The sequence below is a fragment of the Cupressus sempervirens genome, chromosome 6 (assembly GCF_028749045.1).
Source record: "Cupressus sempervirens isolate cs-2001-9-10 chromosome 6, ASM2874904v1, whole genome shotgun sequence".
Lineage (NCBI taxonomy): Eukaryota > Viridiplantae > Streptophyta > Pinopsida > Cupressales > Cupressaceae > Cupressus > Cupressus sempervirens.
Genome location: NC_143123.1, coordinates 202,518,493 through 202,539,367, shown reverse-complemented (window position 1 = coordinate 202,539,367; position 20,875 = coordinate 202,518,493). Strand labels below are relative to the sequence as shown.

General features: G+C 36.8%; 1 protein-coding gene across 2 annotated transcripts in view; it reads left to right on the top strand.

Annotated features, from left to right (window-relative positions):
• The window catches only part of MET18 (ARM repeat superfamily protein), a 332,877-nt gene that overhangs the window by 289,585 nt on the left and 22,417 nt on the right, over nt 1–20,875 (top strand). The window contains exons 17-20 of one of the 2 annotated variants that reach the window (XM_089787438.1): nt 2,626–2,702; nt 4,233–4,313; nt 4,432–4,502; nt 14,472–14,642. In XM_089787438.1, the coding sequence (XP_089643564.1) occupies nt 2,626–2,702; nt 4,233–4,313; nt 4,432–4,502; nt 14,472–14,493 (251 nt within the window). In that variant the 3' untranslated portion in view covers nt 14,494–14,642. Of the gene's footprint in view, nt 1–2,625; nt 2,703–4,232; nt 4,314–4,422; nt 4,503–14,471; nt 14,643–20,875 lie in introns of both variants that reach the window. The other variant, XM_089787437.1, reaches the window with a different exon arrangement.

Genomic DNA, 20,875 nt, shown 5'->3' with positions numbered 1-20,875 from the left:
GATTCTAAAGATCCTGAACTTCATCTTTAGGATTTAACTCACTTAAATAAACAAGAGCAGTGGAACAATATATTTCTGAATTTGAAAGATTAGCAGTCTTGGTAACAGAGATTTCAGAGAGACAAAAAATTGTCATATTCATAGATGGGTTATCTGATGCACTCAAAGGATGGGTTAAGTCTTTAAATCCTCCTCCATTGCAGACGGCTATAAAAAAGGCAAGAGAATTGGAACCTTCTTCAAAAGGGAAAACTGTTAATAAAGGAACACAAACAAAACCGGATAATGACAAAAGACCTTTAGTGGAAGACACACCTCCTAGAATCAAGTTGGAAAAAGAGGAGTGTGACTAACTTAGAAGGAAAAAATTATGTTTCAGTTGTAAAGAAGCATGGGATTCGGGCCATAGATATTTGGGAAAAGGGAGATGTCATTATATTGAGGTAGTATCCGATAATGAAGATGGGGTAAATATAGACCCGAATCCAAAAGGCTGCATAACCGGTTCAGGAAAAGAAACAAGGAAAGGTTGTAATAGAATCTATGATACGAACTCCACATTATAATATTTTTTAGAACAAAAGGATTATTACAGGATCAAGGGGTTATTGTTATGCTGGATAGTGGATCTACACATAATTTCATTGATACTGCACTTGTAAAGAAACGTGGTTTACATACAGCGAAACGCAAAGGATTTGATTTTCAAGTTGCTGGTGGTACTAATTTAGTAAGCACACATACATTTCCACAATTAAGGATTGCTCTTGGTAACAATGACATGTGATTTTTATGTGGCTGATTTGGTTAATACTAATATTATTTTGGGAATTTAATGGATGGAAAATTTGGATAAGTATTCTCAAAGTTTCAAACGCAGGGAGTTTTCTTTCAAAGTTGACTTGCTAAAGGTGTTTCTGAGAGTCTCAAATGATGGTCCCAAGATCGTTACTGCTAACAAAATGGAAGCTATCTTTCGTCATGGTGATGTTGCATGTGGTATACTTCAAGGAGTACCCTTGGATAAAAGATTGAACATACCTTTGAAGAAGGTGCATAACCTATCAAGTTTGGAAATAAAGATAGAAATGGCCATTTAGTGGAAGAATCTGCCGATAGTTGATAATATTTGGGAAGGTGAACAGGTGTTGCTTGTAGGCAAACAACTCGGGGAAGGGGAGATTTGTAATGTTTCAACTTGTGATCCTCCTCTAGGATTGTCTCTCTAAAGACAATAGAAAATTAATTTAATGTTAATTATTTAATATTCGCTTATTATTTTCAGAAGCTTATATTAATCAAATACTAAATTAAATGAAAATAATAAGTTACTATTATTAAATAAATAGTTTCTAAGAAAACTATTATTGATTAAATAAGTCCTGTATTCAGTTACCACAGAAAGAAGAGAATTCTAAATAAATTGCCAACTCAGGGCTTGGAAAAATACAGACTTGATTTTGAGAAAATATTTTCATAAGTTGTTGAAGGTAAATATATTTTATCTCCTTTCGTCGGTACAGAGCGTGCTTGGCCTAGTGGAGGAATTAATTTACGGCGGTGAAATCTCATGAATGAATACCATTCTTGTCTAGCCGTTGAAGGGTTATCTACAGAGCATTAAGGAAATCGTTGGGCAGGTGTAAGACAAAAACAATTGTGAATTAATCAATCTATGGTGAGACCAGAAGTCTTCAGGCTTGAAGAAGACAAAAGTATTTGGGTGTCATCTATTAGGGACTGCAGAAGGAGACAATTTTCCGTCAAGAGCAAAGAAGTGTTCGAAGTGGTATTGAAGACTATAAATTACTTTAATAATTATCGTGTGGCATCAGAATAGACATCGGGGTGACTTCTCAAGTTGTATTTACATAAAGGTTTGAACGTGGCTTCAACTGGAAATGTTTCCATCTTATAGGTGGGATGTAGAACTGTTGATTGGGAAAATCTCAATGTACAAGATTGTGTAGAGCAGAGCATTGACCAAAGATATTTTTAAAACTTCCTAGGTGCTTAGAGTATATCTTTGATCTCTCACTGATTGTATAAATTTGTGAAGGAATATGAAATATTGTTTCCAGGCATACTATTGTTTCCAGTTAATAAATCAGTTATTCTATTTTGCATCGTATCTATTCAGACTATTGTTTCCAGTTAGTAAATCAATCTATTCTATCTGACCAGATTGCAATTCAAATGAATTATTTCATTCTGTTAGTCATTTTGTCTAGCCAAGACCAAGATTTTTAAGAGATACCCAGGGATTTTACATTCTCCTAGTGTAGTGTGGAGTAAATAATTTCAAAACACATATGAACTATAACTTATTTTGTAACAAAATGATTTTACTTTTTCCAGGCTTAACATTTGAATGTGTAAAACATACGTTACAATGTACCAATCTATTCCTTCCTTTCTTAGCCAATTTCATGTGAGGCAATGCTTGATTTTGAAGCCTGTAATTCTCATTTATTATATTTTTTGCTGCCATTAATCTAACTGCATTATGTATATGTTTGATTCTGGCTTGCATCAATCATGTAATATTTTTTTATGTTCATTTTGACTTTTGCATCTTATGGGCATTATGTGAATTCTAATCAAGCTCTGTTTTCTTTTCCGCAGGAAGAACGCTTGCTGAAGAGCATATATCAATGATTATAAGTTGTTTAATTAAACTGGTCAACTATCCTCACTCAATGGTAATTTGGTATATTGATTGAATTTGCCACTAAGAAATGAATGTCAATATAAATCTTTAATAACTATTACTTTCTTGGTTCCATTTGTTTCCCTCATGCATTGTTTGAAATCATTTTCATTATTATTTTTTGATAGATAAAGTAAGGATATGGATCCTCTTGCATAATATTAACTTGCAAAATAAAAAGATACATATTATCTATGAGCAAACATGACAAAACAGAGAACATAGATCTTGCCATACTTATCTATTATATAATCTTCTTCAGACAATAATTCACTATCTGGCTACCTCTGTAGACTACATCTTGCCATACCCATCTATTAAATAATATTCTGTAGGCAACAAAAGACTATCTCCAGACTATTAGATCTGTCAATTGATTCAATATAATGGACAGCTGTAGGCGTATTAAACAAAAGCAAAGATCTAGAGAAAAACCTGACCACACAGAGCAGATCATATTGAAAACATCTACAACAAAAAAACAAAATCAGGATATATGACCATATATTTCAATATGCAAGACTGAGCCAACTAATGTTAGTGTACTCTTCCAGGCCAAAATAGTCATCTGATTTCAACAAAGCAACTCACTGAATGAGGAATCTAATGCTTTCTCTACCATGGTGACCATGAATTTTTCCCATGAAGAAGATTTATAATTTCCACCATAATTTGGTACGCTTCCGGCCATTGCCCATCATTCACCAAATATCAGATGAAAGCTAACTCTTTAGTAACTACTTCTATGTGAGCTTCAATGTCCCTCACCATTAGTATAGAAGCAAGGCCAAGGATTTTGAACCAAGAGCATGACATTGCAGAATGTTTTTTTCGGACTTTCCTTATTAATTGTGTCCACCAGGCCTAAATGAAACTTCTCCCAAATGGAAAGCCTGCCCAAATATCTCATTAATGCCTTGTCCTGTCTGATGTTGAGGATATTGGTGACAAATTTAGAGGCTATCTCTGATTTGACCTTGGGATGTGTAGCGACCTGCCCTAGGATTTTTGCAATTTTGTTCCTCACATTTTCATATCTTAGAGGCCTTTGTGATATCAGCATAGCTCTCACTTAGTAATGTTTTCTTTGTCTCAAATTCTAGGAAAGTGTCATAAAGATTGTCTTACTTGGCATTTATTGTAATAGGTTTCCTTCTTGGTAGCACTTTTTGATACTCATCCTCTTACTTGCATTTTATGGCTTTTGTAATCATATTTCATTGTTTGGATTACTGTATCCTACTTACACAAGTATATTTTGGGGGAGATTCACTAGGCAATCCCATTGTATGCCCCACTCATAGTACATTTTATGTTCCTTTTGCCCATTTTGGGCTGAGTTGAGACTAATACTAAAGTAAAATTAAACTAATGATCGTGAAAGCTTCAATTTTAAATGCCCAATTACAATATTCAAGGTGATAATTTTGGATGCAATTAGTTTACTAGTAATAAATATAAGATAGTTCCAGATGTTTTTGATATATTTTCTTCCTAAGAGAATGAGCTGTATTTTCCTCAGATGGTTCGAGAGACAACACTGGAGTGCCTTGGAGCTATGGTAGCATTGCCTTATGCCCGGATTTTCCCAATGAGAACACAGGTGATCTATGTTGTACTTAGATATCTGAAGTACACTATTTCTATTTTAACATGTTTCCAGCAAGGTTGCAATGCCTTGAAGATTTGAAGGACCCAATGAAAATTTGTAGGTCTTGAAGGCAGTGTCAAAGGCCTTGGATGATAGGAAAAGAGCCATACGCAAAGAAGCTGTGCGGTGCCATCAAGTTTGGTAAGCAACTATGTTTTAACCCATATTAGGCTAGCTGTGTAATAACCTGCCTTGTTCTCTAGACAATGTATTTTTCCCCTTCCCCTTGCTCTTTTCAAACGTTTAGTGTCTAGGCATAATGACAAACAGTTTTCATAGGAAGTTATTAATTCTCCATTTGCAGGTTTACATGTTTACTGATGATGCCTGGTCTGGAGTATTTAAACATAGATATCTCATTGGAGTATTATGCATCTAATCAACAGAAATAGTTCATAACTCACAACTTCATAAAAAATAAACAGTGTGAGTAAATGATTACAAATGAGTTCTGACCTTTATTGCTTATTTGGTAGCACAGATCTGAGACCGAACATCATAACTTTCACAACTCTTCCCGTTCATAGAAACTCCCAAAATACCAGAAATCAGTAAATTTAATGTTCAGAATCAGTTGTCATGCTCTGGTACCAGGTTTAATTGTCACAATGCTGCAGAAACACCCAGGTCTTTTAAAGACCACAACTTAATAGCTGCAGAAACACCCTCTAATTAATGTCAATAGGCATTCTACAATGGCAGAAAGGGTGGATTATGATGGTGTGAGCGTGTTAATGTTAACAATTACCTTTTGAACTTAAATTTGACAACCATTTGCATGTCAAAATTTAAATATTTATTATAAACATAATATATTTTTAAAAATAATTTAATAAATGCCACATAAAAAATAAAGATATGGTTTTCTAAAATTATAAGTTTGGAAGATATAAATAATCTTTTTTTAGAATTTAAGATAAAAAACTTAGGTTAGACCCAAAAAAAAAATATAGATACAATGAAATAGAAATATTTTTGGGTGTAATAAATTAAATTTTAAATATTTTATAATGGATATCTATCGGCATTTGTTTAAATAGATTTATTTAAGATATCTATACTAGTGGCAAAGAATAGGTTCTTAGTCTTTTGGCCCATAGTTCAAAAACTCGTACTTGGCAACTTATTGCCAAGGGCCCCCCAAAAATGGCAATTTCTCAGCAAAAAATTGGCGACTTAAAAATCACTTAAATTTAATAAGAGATGCATTTTTTTTCTAAATTCAATGAGAAGATGCATCTAATGAGTTAGCAAATGAGTAAACAAAAGAAACAAGGTGACTCTGGATATATTTAAATGCAAATGGGGTTACAAAATGATATCCTCGTGTGGAATGCTGATGGCTAGTAACATGATAGTCTAAAGAAAAATTAAAATAGAAAATTGTCGTTGTAAAACTATAAGTAAATACAAGTACAACGTTAAAATAGTCTATATGCCCCTCTTCCCATTCCTAGAAGCTCAAGTAAAAACTATGGGAGGGCAGAGGGTCTAGTTCTCCCTCTGCACAACTGGCTGTGAGTCAACCTTCATCCTGGATGTAGATGGTGCTGGCACTGACAGTGACAACTTGTCATCATCCTCAACCTCCCATCCTCCTCAATGTCATCCAATCCCCAACTCTCCTACATAGGCCGCCTCTCCAAATCGTAGATCTTATTCTCTCTAAACAATGGAGGTTGCTCCTGTAATGTCAAATCACAGTAAGGATCTATGCAATTCAAATTAAGTGGGATAACTGGTGTTTTCTCTATTTTCCTTGCGCACGACTTAAAGTTTTATTTTTTATTGTACAAAGATAAGTTTATTGAGGCATTTTTGCATTAACTTGTTCCTCTTCTTTGCATGGATAGCCTCAAACAAGCTCCAATTTTGCTCACAACTAGATGAACTACAAGGCTGGTATAAGATTTGGAGGGCAAGTATTTGCAAGTTTGGGGCATTGCCATTTCGCACCAAGCATTTGCAAAATAAAATATTGAAGAGTTAGAAAGCAAGATGAAACCATGTTTAATTTGTCTCTTGATCATGGATGTGAAAGACTCCAAAATTCCAAATATTATACCTGAGGTTTGAGTGTTTCTTCATCTGTTGGCTATGTCAGAAGAGAATAGCTTGCCCCTTGCATTTGTGTATATGTCCAATTCAAAATATGAGATCTCTCACCTCAACCTTGGGTATCATGCTCTGCGTGCATTTAGTGAGGCCCTCCATGACCTTTCCATTAGGATCCAAGTAGGATGGCAAGAAGCAAAACTAAGGGCTGAGGAGGTATCTTGTTGGATAAATGGGTTGGTGGAGCTGATTGTTACATCTATCAATAATTTTCCATAAGAGGTCAAATTTGAGTTTGCCTCTTTTGTAGTAATTGATAGCCTCCTTGACCCTATCCATGGCCTCATAAAGATACCCCATTGGGGTTTGATACCTTCTACCAAGCGGAGAACTCTAACCAAGGTCTCTAACATTTACAATTGAAAAATACAAATATATTAATCATTAAAGTTACAATTTAATAACAAAAGACTTGAATACAAAATAATTAAATATTGAAGTTTTGAAGTTTCCAAGTTACCTTCACAATCTCTATAGTTCTTTGTGCAAATTGATTGTTGAAGACAATGAATGCAACACTATCTCCATTAGGCTTCTTTGAATAACTTGAGTCTATCTATGTTTGATTTGCTTGTAAAGAAGTAAGAATACTTTGCAACATTGAGAAAATCGTTGCAAACCTTGTGACTCCCACCCTTACTAACTCCTTCCCTTGGGTGTGTTCTCTTATCAAGAGAAGAACCCAAGGGTGATTGTAGATGTATTTTATTGTTCTTGCATCCTCTACAACCGGTCTCACCCAATCTAGTTCCTATGTTCTTGAAAATAAGTTCAAGAACATGCGCTACACAAGGAGTCCAAAAATGTGTACTATATTTGTCTTAGAGGACACTGCCACATGCTGCTGCATTATTGGTTATGATTTGCACCACATTATCAATTCCCACCTCGATTACACCTTGCTATAATATCCAATGTTTCAACAATCTAAACCTTGTCAGAGGCATCCACGGAGTTGAAAAACACCACATCAACCTTGCAAGAAACCAAAAGAAAATCATGGTATTCTTTTTTGCCATCCATCCGTTCATCTAAAAGAATGGTGCAGCCACATTGTTTCTATTATATATATTTTTCTTCCACTACCTGATTTGCCCTAGAAACTACATTGTTGAGCAACCTGTAAGTATGAAGTAAAATTAATGTAAAGTACACAATTTAGATTTGAGAAAATATCTTACATTCGACAAAAATAACTAATTATCATAAATAAAATAGAACAATAATTTATTCTACTTTCTAAAAATCAAAACTCAATTTAAGCTATCAACTTCAAGTTTTCTAGACTAACTTAAAACTTTTAAAAACTAACACTAGATGTTGCTTTGTAGTCTTTTCCTGCCATAGACATTGGATTAACCAAATTCAATCAGTATCATCAAGAAATTGAATCCAATTCAAGAACTTGATGGCAGCCTTGGATTGGACAAAATTACTTAATTCCATTGACATTCTTCTACAATTCAATGCATAGAAATGAGTATTGATATGTAATAACCTTGGTAACATAGAGATGAGTCCCCGCCCTTTTTCTATGATGCGCCCGAGATGGGGATGCACCTGGGACGGGAGGACGACGTTCCTATGTCTCAAGCGGCGCCACCATTGGGCTGCGGTCTCGCCGGGGATGGGAGGATGTCCTTGTGTCCCCTATCGGGATACGGGAACGAGAACAAGTTCCTTGAGGAGATGGGGGGACGAGAACAAGTCCCCTAACCCTTATAGGGGACGGCTGGGTGTACCCTATCCAACCAAAAAAATAGTTTGTTTTAAAAAAATATTTTATTGGGTGTATTGAATATCATATCATGTTACTCAATGTAATCATCGCTGTGATGAGATACTTATACTTTTGATATCTATGACTATTATTATAGAAGTTAGAACTCTTTCATTCGCCATTCAAGTATTTAAAATTTTAATATTTATTGTTTAATGTTTGATGTTCCACTTTCATGTTGAATGTTTAATGCAACGTTCAAGACTCACATGTTAAAATTGTAGTAAATTATTATTTTGCATCTTAATGCTTAATGTCTTATATTGTTATACATATTTTCGTTACTAGCATTTTAAGTACCACATGTATAGTATATAGTATATGCAACCACCCAACACCACCCCCCCCACCCCACTGTCCCCAAATTTAGGCCCCTTTGTCTCCCCCTCTCGGAAACTTGTCCACCTGTGCCCCCGTCCCCTCGGGTAGTGTAACTATGGTAATAACCCTTAACTGGTTATAGCATTAACAAACATCAGTTTCCTCTATTGATGAATTGATCAATGGTTTGGCATTTTGTTGAACACTTGGCAGTTATACTTTGATAGTTCACATTTGTTGTTTCTTGTCTTTGCAAGTTTTGGAATTTTCAGTATATACGATTTTGAACAAATATAACCCACTGATAATTGTAATTTATAACTGTTTGCAGAATTACAATAATTAAAAGGAAATGGAATGAACTGAATTTATTAACAGTTAGAACCTGGCTGATTTGCAAATTCTGTAGCTCGAAAGTTGCAAGAATTAGCCTTGGCTCCAATTCCCAGTCCAACATGTTCACTGCTGCTGCCAGATTCACCAATGAATGAGCAGGGATTTGTATTTGCAGCCCCCAGTATTTTGGCGTCTTGCAGATTAAAGCAATGTGGGCCTCTATATAGCTGACAAAGGACCTGTAGTGTCCCTCACAGCCTCCATATGTCTGACGCCAGTACACTGACCAATTTGTAGGAACTCTGAATTCAATCGCAGGCTCTAAAAAATAATCGAAGGTCTCCCAGAATGATTTGTAGGTCTTCCAAATTAAATCTCAGGCCTTAAGCTTGATCGCAGGCTAATTCTCAGTCACACTCTGCCTAATTGGCCACCAGCAGTCACCCAAAATGCAGATTCTAATAGCAGAAGATTGTAATCGCCATAGCTAGAAACAGTGGTGTCTGAAGACCTGACATAGTCGATTGAAGGGCCAAAATACATTCACACTCCAAACAAGGGTACGGTGGCATTTGAATGTGAAGACTCATAATTTCAGTCACAACTATCCCAAATGCCTTGGACAGTAAATGGCATTCATAACCAGGAAACAGAACTGCTCAAAATGACAAAGACAAGGTACCACTAACTGCAGCTATGGTTTTCAGTCAAATATCAGAGCTCAATTACCAAATTTTTCTAGCTCCCAATATCCTCCAAACCACAGAAAATCACTGTAAAGGAGACAACCAGTATTCCAAATACAAATAAATCACTATACCTCAGCAGTGATATCTAAACACTAGCTCAATCTCAATTCCAGCCTCAATAATCTTCCCAAATACAGTTAAAATAGAAGGGATTTCAATTGGAACAAATTATGAGAATTAATACACAATACCTCAGCTGTGAATTACAATTCACTTCTCAGTCTCAAACCTTTTTACGTCAGCAAGGGCATAGAAATCATCAACCCCAAAAACCCTCACAAAGACAACAAAAGCATGATAGACAATCAGAATGATTTTTCCTTCATGATGAGCTCATATTTATAATCCCCAAATGAACATAGTTTCCCAAACGTAACTCCACATAAGAAGCTTCACCAACACAACATTTTATAATATATAATAATAATAAAGTGCCATTATAATAATAAAACCTTAATTTTTAATTAATAAATATGAGCCCATGCAATAAATACCCCCATCCAACGCAAGTAATGACCAATTGTTAGCACCACCATCTGCACTACCAAATATGGCAATTGCTCATATTAGACTTACTAAAAATAGTAAATCCACAACTAAGTCCCTCAAATCTCACCGTAGCTTATGAGGATTGCTATGATGAACTGACAATCAAATGCAGGAGTTCACTAAAAATGGGGGCATTACAGTCCTCCCTCCCCAAGATTGCTTCTCCTCGAGCAATCTGGCAATGCATTGAAACCTCCATTGGGATCCCATATGAAGAAGCACATGACATCGCTATCATCACTAACTAGCTCTTGTAACATTATCACCAATACAACTGATTGAACATGCCAAACTGTATCAAACCTGACTGCAAATGTTGCAAGAGTGAACATCTCATAGGGAAGCAACTCGGTAAGTTGACAAAGCTTGCTTTTTCAAGCTACATAAAGTGAGCTACCAAACGTACTATCTAACACATGCACAATTGAACTGTGCCCTTGAAAAGAATCATGCACATAAGAGTCAAAAGAAAAATCTTATGTACACATCCCAAAACTCTGCTACGAGCCCTATTTGAAATCCCAATGCACTAGAAAGATCCCAAATACTAAACTGAACTTCACCGCCAACCCCTACAAAAGATGTAGCTATAGGGGAACCGGGTGCAACATAGGGTTCTTTGCTACTTTCAACAAATGCACTCATCCCATCAATACCTGTAACTGCAATAGATGTAGCCACATCCTCATCATAATTTGTTGTTGCAGGAACATCATCAACTGGTGCTATAGGAAATTGAACTGTGCCTGCAGATTGTGTAATCTGTATCCAACCCCACTCAGGTGAATGATCAACCTCAAAAAGTGGATTGTCATAAGACCATGCTACATCCATGTCGAACATAAGATTGTCCCCAAAGTGAACCTCAACACGGTGCTGATATGTACTATAACATGATGATGTCTCTACATCACTCACCTCATAATTAATAACATGTGTACTATCAGCAACACACACCTGAACAATGAAGGTATTGCTGCTAAGTACCTGCTGATATGACAGTATCATCACACACTCTCACTCCCATTATCACAATATTGCCATTAGATGCACAATCCTGGGAACTCATGCCAGCAATTGCATCATCTAACTCAACCTAACATGAATTCCAATCACACCCCATAGCCACTATGCCATCATGTTTCTCCCTTTGAAAAAGAAGCATCATGCTCTTCTCAAATTTTGGATTTGAAATCAGTTTGGTCATCCGTTTGTGATTTTGATTCAACTCATTTACTAACACTTTCAACTGTTTCAGAATACCAAACTGTATCTCCAGTTCTCCATCCTTAGGTGGTGAAGTACGTCCTTTGTTGGTATAATCTCTACCCAGAATGAATCTCTTGTCACCATCTATATCACTGAATCAATCTGATAACTGAGCCCAATTCCTGCAGGCTGGCAAGAAACTGCTCTGATACGACTGAAATAACCCTCAACTGGTTATGGCTAATCAATCACTAATTTCCTTACTAAACAGTGGTTTGGTATTTCATCAAACACTTGGCAGGCTTCACTGTTATCACTGTATAAATGATATTTGAAATTTCAACACCAACTAGAGAATGCAATGAAGTGCTTACAACTGGTTCTAAGAATTTTGCATAGATGAATGCCAGCAGCCAAATATGTGAGAGCCTGACTATCTCATACTACCTAATTTATATTACAATACTGAACTCCAAATACCATACAAATACATGTACTGCTCATAGTCAGTCATGTCAATGGTCACCAAATTATATATAAATCCATCAGCTAGTCATTTTAATTTAATTTATTTCCTTAAGCACTCAACTATGTTTGTATAATCCAGTAAGAGAACTATGGAACAATTGCATCTTTCAGCTAATGATTTAATACCATAGACTTCTATAGAGTGTGATGTTCACTGAGATAACCTGGAGTTCGTTAGCAGCTATGATAGGCTATATAATTGCTACAGAAGATGAATTGACTACAGTTCAGTGCATGAAACCTTACTTCAGAATGCACCTGTATCTGCTTATACCCAACTGCTCACACAGGCTGCCTGGCAGTTGCTCTAACCTCCAAAGTTCTTGACTGCAGTCACTGTTAATGTCATAGATAGTCACAATAGGCAGAAACGGTGTATGAGCTACCCTTAAGTCTGATCACAGTTCTTCCTGAGTACAACGTGGGCTCCCAGAATGCAATGCAGCCCCTAGAAAACTAACAGCAGGCCTTAGATTTCCCAATGCAGGCCTCTAACAGTAATATGCAGGCCTGTAAATGATAAACACAGGCCCTAAAAGGGTGATCGTGGGACCTTAAAGAGAATTCATAGGTGTAAGGGAAGACCAAACGCTGCTACAAGAAAAGGCAAATTGCAGGTCACATTGAATTTCCAATTGATTGAACTTCTCAATGGCAGCTAAAATTTAAATGCTAACTCCAAGAAACACTGTCTTCTAAAGCACAGTAATACATAGGAGAACACTTCAGAATTCTTGAAAATGCAGATTTTAAATTTCTCAGCAACAACAGCATCTCCCAGGCACAAACATTTAAAGTAAAGGAGATTCAACCAATATTTTAAAATATGATAAATCACTATACCTCATCAGTGATTTCTAAACACCAACTTAATTTCAAATCTCCAGCCCCAGTACTCTTCCCAAATACAGTAAAAACAGAAGGGAATTCAATTGGAACAAATTCTCAGAACTGATTCACAATACCTCAGCTGTGAATTACAAACCCCTTCTCAGTCTCAAACCTTTTTACTTCAGCAGGGGCATAGAAATCATCAACCTCAGAAACCTTCACAAAGACAACAAAAGTAAAATAGACAATCGAATGCTTTTTCCTTCAGAATGAGCTCGTATTTATAATCCCGGAATGACAGTTTCCCAAACATAACTCCACTTAAAGAAGCTTCACCAACACAACATCACTTTGTATTTTGTAACATACAATAATAATAAAGTGTCATTATAATAATGAAACCTTAATATTTAATTAATAAATATGAGCCCACGCAATAAATACCCCCATCCAACACAAGTGATGACCAACTGCTAGTGCCACCATCTGCACTGCCAAATATGACAATTGCTTGAATTAGACTTACTAAAAATAGTAAATCCACAACTGAGACCCTCAAATCTCATTGTCAGCTCACCAGGGCTGCTATGATGAACTGACTCAATCAACTGCAAGAGCTCGCCAAAAACAAGGACATTACATGATATCCATGAGAAAGTGTCGGCTAGGTAAAAGGAAGAATCTAGTTTTTTCTACCAAGGGTTCAATGCAGAAATGTTAATGCCAACTTGGACCCAGAGATAAAAATAACAGTTGCTGATGGAAAGACACACAACAAGTTTCTCACTGGCAGCTTATAGAAGCATATTGTTGTATTCATTTCTTATGCTATGAAGCTACACAGTCAGGAATGTCGGTTAAAGAAATTTATTTATTTTAAAAGGTTCCTCCAAGGTTCTTCCACAGCTAGGAGAATAATTTGACTTGACACAGGCTAATGCTTTTGAGCAGATGAAATATTAATGCAGCTCGGAAGTCAATATTCAATTGTCACAGCCTTAATTAAAATATAACTTTTCAATGGAAATCGCACCAAATACTCAGCACATAGCTAAATAAATGGGACCCAGGTGTAAGCCAAAATAAAAATTCAGAATAAATTATAGATACCATTAAATCTTTTTAATTTGCAAATTTGTCTCAGAATGAGACTTCAGAAATTCAGTAAATTTATCTTTGAATATTCAGAGTGTGATTCCCAAGTCTAACTTAGAACTGAAATTGGGTCTCTGTTGAATTCCTGAGAAATCCTAAGGGTTTTTGTCCTCACCTTTCTGAACTGAAAGCCACAGGCTCTCCAGTCTTCAAGAGAAATATCAAGGCAAGCATATCTGAATAAACCTCTCATTGTTCTTTTTTATCCCATTGCAATGCCTCTGCTTGCCTCTTGATATTCCTTTCCCTGTGTATTCTAATTTCCCCTCGTTTAATTTTATTTTGAACTTAGGTGAAACAATGAAGCTGCGACTTTAATAAATTTTCCACTTAACTCAACATGAAGTAACTGAGATAATGAAAATAAGCTCTCAATAAATTTATTATTTTTTGACAATTTAAATTTTAACTGTTTAATTAATTTCTTATATCCAAAAGGGACATTGCAAACTGGTATGTGTATTGTGAGTTAGTTCCACAAAAATAGCTACTGTAGCTTCTGAATACATTATATTATCTTGTCATTTATGGCCGCAGGTCTGCTCTTGTATCAAAATAGTTTTATTGGAGGAGACGGTTCATTCTCGTTATTGAAGGGCTGTTTCACACAGTTTACAAGCCCAGTACAGATTGATTACATCCACGTTAGAGAAAGTTCAGATGTTTATATTGACTTGCTGTCACATACCTATCCTGGATTCATTGCAGGTATGTTCTTTTTCTGCATTTATTTTGACGCATTTTGACATGCAAATTAGGAAGAGAAAATTTTGGTTGAATAAATATTATATTTGATATGTGTGCTTGTTTCGAATACTTTTGGCATTGTTGTACCATTTTTCAATGTGTAAATTATGAATGCTAAAAAGCTTGTAACACTCAGTTTTCAAACAATTGAAAACACATTGTTTGAGTGAAGTAGACTAAAATGCTTTTCGAGCTGCATGTGAAATTTGCAGATTATTTTGATTTCAGCAAGAGCGTTGTACTCTCAATAAGTAACTTTTAAAAGTTGTATTAATTCTAGAGTAGCAAGACAAGTTAAATATTGAAAATTTGAACTCTAAGATTTGATTCTCAATGAAAGTTATTGTTTAGTAGATAGGATTATTAAGCACAAAAATATGAATCCTGACCTTCTAATGGTCACTTATTATGTCAAAGGAACAATTGAGAGCTCTCGCTAGTGTTGCTTCCATGTTGACATTGTTATATCCACCACTCCCTTATTCTCCCTTTGTAGTTGCATTTGAATTGGATTATATTCCTCTTCAATCAATGGCAACAAATAACTAAGCAGTTTACTTTGAACCATTGGCTTCTTCAAATCTAAACTTAATTTTTAAGTAACCATTGGCTTCTTCAAATCTAAACTTAATTGTGAAGTGGCCCTTGGTCTATTGCCTATTGCTCAAGTTGAATGGCCTGCAAAGAGCCCACCAGGGTTCAGTTCTTGTCAAGTGCAAAGGTCTTAAAACTCGTAAGAGATGAGGTTGGGATAGTCCCTCAAGTGAACTGGACAATACAAAAATCCCTTAAACATAGATCTATCCTAAAAGAGGTGATTACTTGTGCACCCATTTCATTGTAGCAAAAATGCATTGTTGGATTTTTCATATCCTCGTATACATTACAACTTTCTAGTCATCCATGAGTGTAATGACCCTGCTCAAATTTGATCCCAAAATGCTGATAAAGGTTCAAGAAAACACTTTGCATACAAGGATCATATCACTGATATAAAATTTCAGTTTGCTTTTAGGGCTCTTTCCTTCACTTAGCGTCAATAAGAATGCTTGCAAGAATACTCTGAATTGACTAAACAATGACCTAACATGAATGTGCAACTTATTTTGACAATATTCAGTGCATATATGTGGCTGAAACTACTTGCAATATGCAGCTACAACAACTAGTAATTTTGACAAACACTTGGTATGCAGAATTATAACATTATTTATGCCAAAAAGAGAACCTACAGCCAATTGACATTTTGTCAATCGATTGGCATGCAAACTAATAAGTTGATCATGAATGATAAATACATATTCAATTACACTATATCAGACCAGCAAATTATGTCTCCTTTATTGCACAGAAAATGTTAACTACAATGCTAGTATGAAATGGCCAAGACTCTTGGCTTACATCCGCAAGAATAATGCTTAAATCTGTTACAACTTTCACCTACAGCCTTACCTTCTAATATGCATCTGAATGATAAGAACAATGCATGTAATATCCAAGGAACCTGATTGTAGATGGCTGTAATAATTTTCTCCAACGCTGCTTTTCTGCTTTGCTTTTTCCGATTTGCTTTTTCACTTGCTTTTTTGGGATCTGCTTTTTCGCTTTGCTTTTTCGGACTGCTTTTTTGGATATTTTTTGGATCTGCTTTTTTAGATTGCTTTTTCCGATCTGCTTTTTCGGATTGCTTTTTTGGATTTTCTTTTTCGGACTGCTTCCAAAAACTCAAACCCTTAGGTAGTTTGAGTATACAAATTAAGCTCAACTTGAAATGGTTGAATACCACTTCCAAAGTGCAACCCTTCAGAAGGTCTTTCACTTCCTCAGTTATGCAATCTCTTGAGAGGTATCGTTCTCAAGGATTATGCTGAATATTTGCAGACCTGGATGGTGCCACAAATGCTCAAAGAGAATGGTAATAGAATCATCAATTCCCGTCTGTCCAAATGAGAGGCCAAGCCCTCTATTTATTTACTTTTCTAAGAAGTTACTAAGGACTTCTAGAAGCATCCTTTTCTAAGAAGTTACTAAGAACTTCTAGAAACATCCATTATAAAATCCCATTATAATGCACTTTTATAATAAATAACTTTATAAAAAAGTGCAACTCGACTTAGAATTATAACATGTAGGCCCCGTATAAAAATGATGATAAAATATAAATTAAATAATATCTCCAAGAGCATAATGAGCCATCCAATCACCAAATAAATGCCAAAATGACTCTCATCAATCCCATCTGCCTACGAGAGTCTGTAATAGGCAAATCCACGAACAATGCCATGTCGTATTAAAGAGGGGACATTACAGTCCGCCCTTCCTGAAATTGATTGTCCCCAAGCAATGGCCGAACAACAACCCAGTCAATCCACTTGGATCCCAAATGTAGTCATGAACCATATTATTGTCAGTCAACATAGGCTCCAATGACAACCTCTGAAATATAACCAAGAGGAATCCATGAATGGATCCTGAACCACTGCACAACTAAACTCCAAATCCACTACTGCCATAGTCAAAAACCCACGACACACAAACTCTCAAAACATCCAAACCCAAGTAGAGTGAGCAACCCAAACTGCCAACACCATCCACACAACCCATCGTGTTATGCGGAATGCACACTCTAACTCTACTACAATGGTGACCACTTCTGCATGAAACTGCACCAAATACAAAGAATCCACACACTGTACACCTACTGCAATCAGCACAACTCTGCAAATCACCGGCCACTGTCTCATAACCATAACTCCCATGCATCGCTGATGGCAAATAGTCATCACATGATAGATAGCAAGAACTAGAACACAAACCAAATCTGACGGCCATCAAGTCCTCAACACCTGGATCTAATGCAAACTGATGAACATACCCTGCAATATAATGCTGGTTAAAAGAACCAGCCTCAGTCGACAGTTCGCCATACACAGGTGATGCAACCCACTGCAACTGATCACTAACCAAGCCGGAACTAACTACTACTTTTGAAGATATTGCCAAGGGAGTAGTGTCACTAGCAGGAACCATGCCAACTGCCGGCTCACCAACATCACACATGATCTCTGATACATCACTAGTCTCCTTGCCATCCGTAGTAGAGACCACCACAAAGTCAAACATACCACCATGCTCAGCTACAACACCCTACTCAACTGAACTTGCCTCCAGTGGAAACGAACCAAACATGCCAATATTGGTATCGAGGACAGATATATCCTCATCTCCACTGCCTCTATCAACCTTGACCATGGACATCTTCGGATCACCAAACACCGTGGTCTGGGGCTGTACAGAATCTGGTAAAGACTGAAGTCGCTCTAACTCCATGGTCACCTCAGCCAAATGAAAATGTGACTCTTCGAAAGCCAACTGTGTACTCTCAAGGAACTCAGAAGTCACCTCGAGCTGTTGAGTAAGCTCACTCACCTCATTTTCCTTGACCAATAATGTGTCATATGCTGTACTGCCCCACTCCATAAGATAATCTTTGTCGGCTACCTACTGCATATAATTCTGTCTCAGAATTCAGATAGCCTCCCATAAAGAGTGGATCTCTATCAAGGAAAGATAATTGCCTCCCCGCTCATCACTAGTAGGAGAACCCCATCCATAAACTGCTAACAACTGACGAGCAGCATCGAAATGCTCGCAAACGATAGCAATGTCTCGCTCACTAACTCTCAGCTGACTAGACACATGATTGTGCTGGCTGGTCAAACTCTTATACTCTACCCCTGGTACACTATCCAAGGGAGTAACCTCAAAATAGCTATCGTCTGTAATACTACCATCCAAATTCTGTAGTCTAACTGCTGAACTCGTATCATCAAACGGAGTGACTGAAGCATCAACATAAACCTCTGTATCAAAGGAACCCGCTGAAGAGACTAAGTCCTCGACACTGTCCACAACATCCCCCTGGGTGTCATTTGTAATAATCAGATCTTGGGACTCTTCTGTAAACTCTATCATATCTGAGAGATCAACCCATTCCAACAAGAATGGTCTACTGGAGACATGAACAATGCCCAACACAGGTGTATAAAAACTAATTCCAGCATCAGACAAGCTGCTGGCATGGATGAGAACTACACTTGGTAAACTACTAATCAAGTCCATGATGGTGCAATAGATACTATTACCAAATGATAGACATCTCCGATCAAAACATTCCCAAGTACTAAGATAAGGATCCCAACAACTAATCCATGAACGGAAATCAACTGGCAACTCAAGTAAACTTCTCACCTGAGGAATGTGAACAATACCAATTGACTTCATGCACTTGTCTATTGTACCCACTACAATCTTTGAATCCAGAGTGTGAATGCTAGACATACTCATATCATCATCAACATGTGACCTGACTGTAAAAGAAAACTGAGTCCCTGCCATATGCACTAACTCCTGAATTGAACTCACCTCGAGACGAAGCTCTTCCACATGTCTCTCAGAATCCTGGAGAGCCAACTGAGTTTACATCAAGGAATTCTGAGTATCCTCCAGCTCATGAGAAAATCAGTCGACCTCCTCTTCCTTCTTCTTCAATGCATCTGAATAGATCCCCACAAGATTAAGGAGATGATCCTGATCTGAAAGTAGGTGTATGTAACTTACCTTCATTGCTTCCATGCCTTGATTTGCTGTAAGTCGTCACAAGAAGAACCTGCCGTGACTCCTTTCTGTCTCTCCTGCAGTTGAATTATCCAAATGTGATTCTCGATCAACTCACGCATCCTGTGATGATGAGATAAAGCCGCGACAATATCCTTTTTCTTTGTCTTCAGCTGGCTTGCCAAAACACGTGAATAACTACTAGCCTCTATCTCATGCGAAGAAGCATTCAACTGTGCCTAATACTCATTTTCTGCAAAGTTCTGAATGCTCACTTTCTGATCAACCGTACTATCCTCAAACATGACGGTATCCTCAACTGCTATAACTTCATCCAACCCAACTGTACTGGAATCACTATCTGTGTCAATCACGCAGTCCAGTGTGCCTGTGATATCACCTTTTGATGCAACTGGCTCAACTTGCACAACATCTATAACCACTTCTGCCTGTGAAGATGATGCAGATAAACCATTACCTGAAAATGTGCTAATGTCTCCCTGTATCGAATCAGCATGTCTGGTAAACTCCTCATACAAGTTTTTGCTCGTAATAGGAAAAGTACTTCGATCCTTAGGCCTATCAATCAAGCTCTTTAACCACGTACATGCCATAGGTGACACATTCCTTTTTTTTGTCCAAACCCACCACAAATCTTCTATGAAAAGTTTAGAAATTTCATCCTCCTCCTCAAACAAGATTGTGAACATGATGGAGTGCATCGATGCTAATACGCTGCTGGGATGAAACTCATCCATAATATTCCAAAATGTGTTAAACATCCTGCGAATGTCACTGATACAACCTATTACCAACATAATGTTTTCAAATCTACACCTTGCAAATACTTCAAGTAATCTTGCCCTTTTTGTGAAATAAGGGTCCCGAATGTTGTCCAACTTTTCGAAGCCTTTTACCATGGCGTGAAGTATCTCTCTCATAATCTGATCGTCATAAGAATTAAGGCCAGCTATTATCCTCATGATTTCACTAATGCAAGAGAGAGCTGCAAGTCTTATCACCTCATCATGATGTCTCAATAAGCGGGGCTTAACCAACGAACCAAATGCTGGAGATAAAGCTGTTTGCATAGCATTGGGTTTTGACTGATCAATCTTGCCTAAATAATTTTCCAACTCCTCCAAAGTTTTTAGGTCCTCTATTCGCTGAAATGGGCAATCTAATTTCTTCTTTGCATTGTGCATTCTTTCTTCCAAATCCCTATCTCCTGTTAACACCATACTGATGATTAAATTCATTCCGAAATAATCCAGTTAGGCTGGCAAGAAACCACTCTGATATCACTGTAATGACCCTGCTCAAATCTGATCCCAAAATGCTGATAAAGGTTCAAGAAAACACTTTGCATACAAAGTTCATATGACTGATAAAATTTCAGTTTGCTTTTATGGCTCTTTCCTTCACTTAGCATCAATAAAAATGCTTGCAAGAAGACTCTGAGTTGACTAAACAATGACCTAACATGAATGTGCAACTTATTTTGACAATATTCAATGCATATATGTGGCTGAAACTACTTGCAATATGCAGCTACAGCAACTAGTAATTTTGACAAA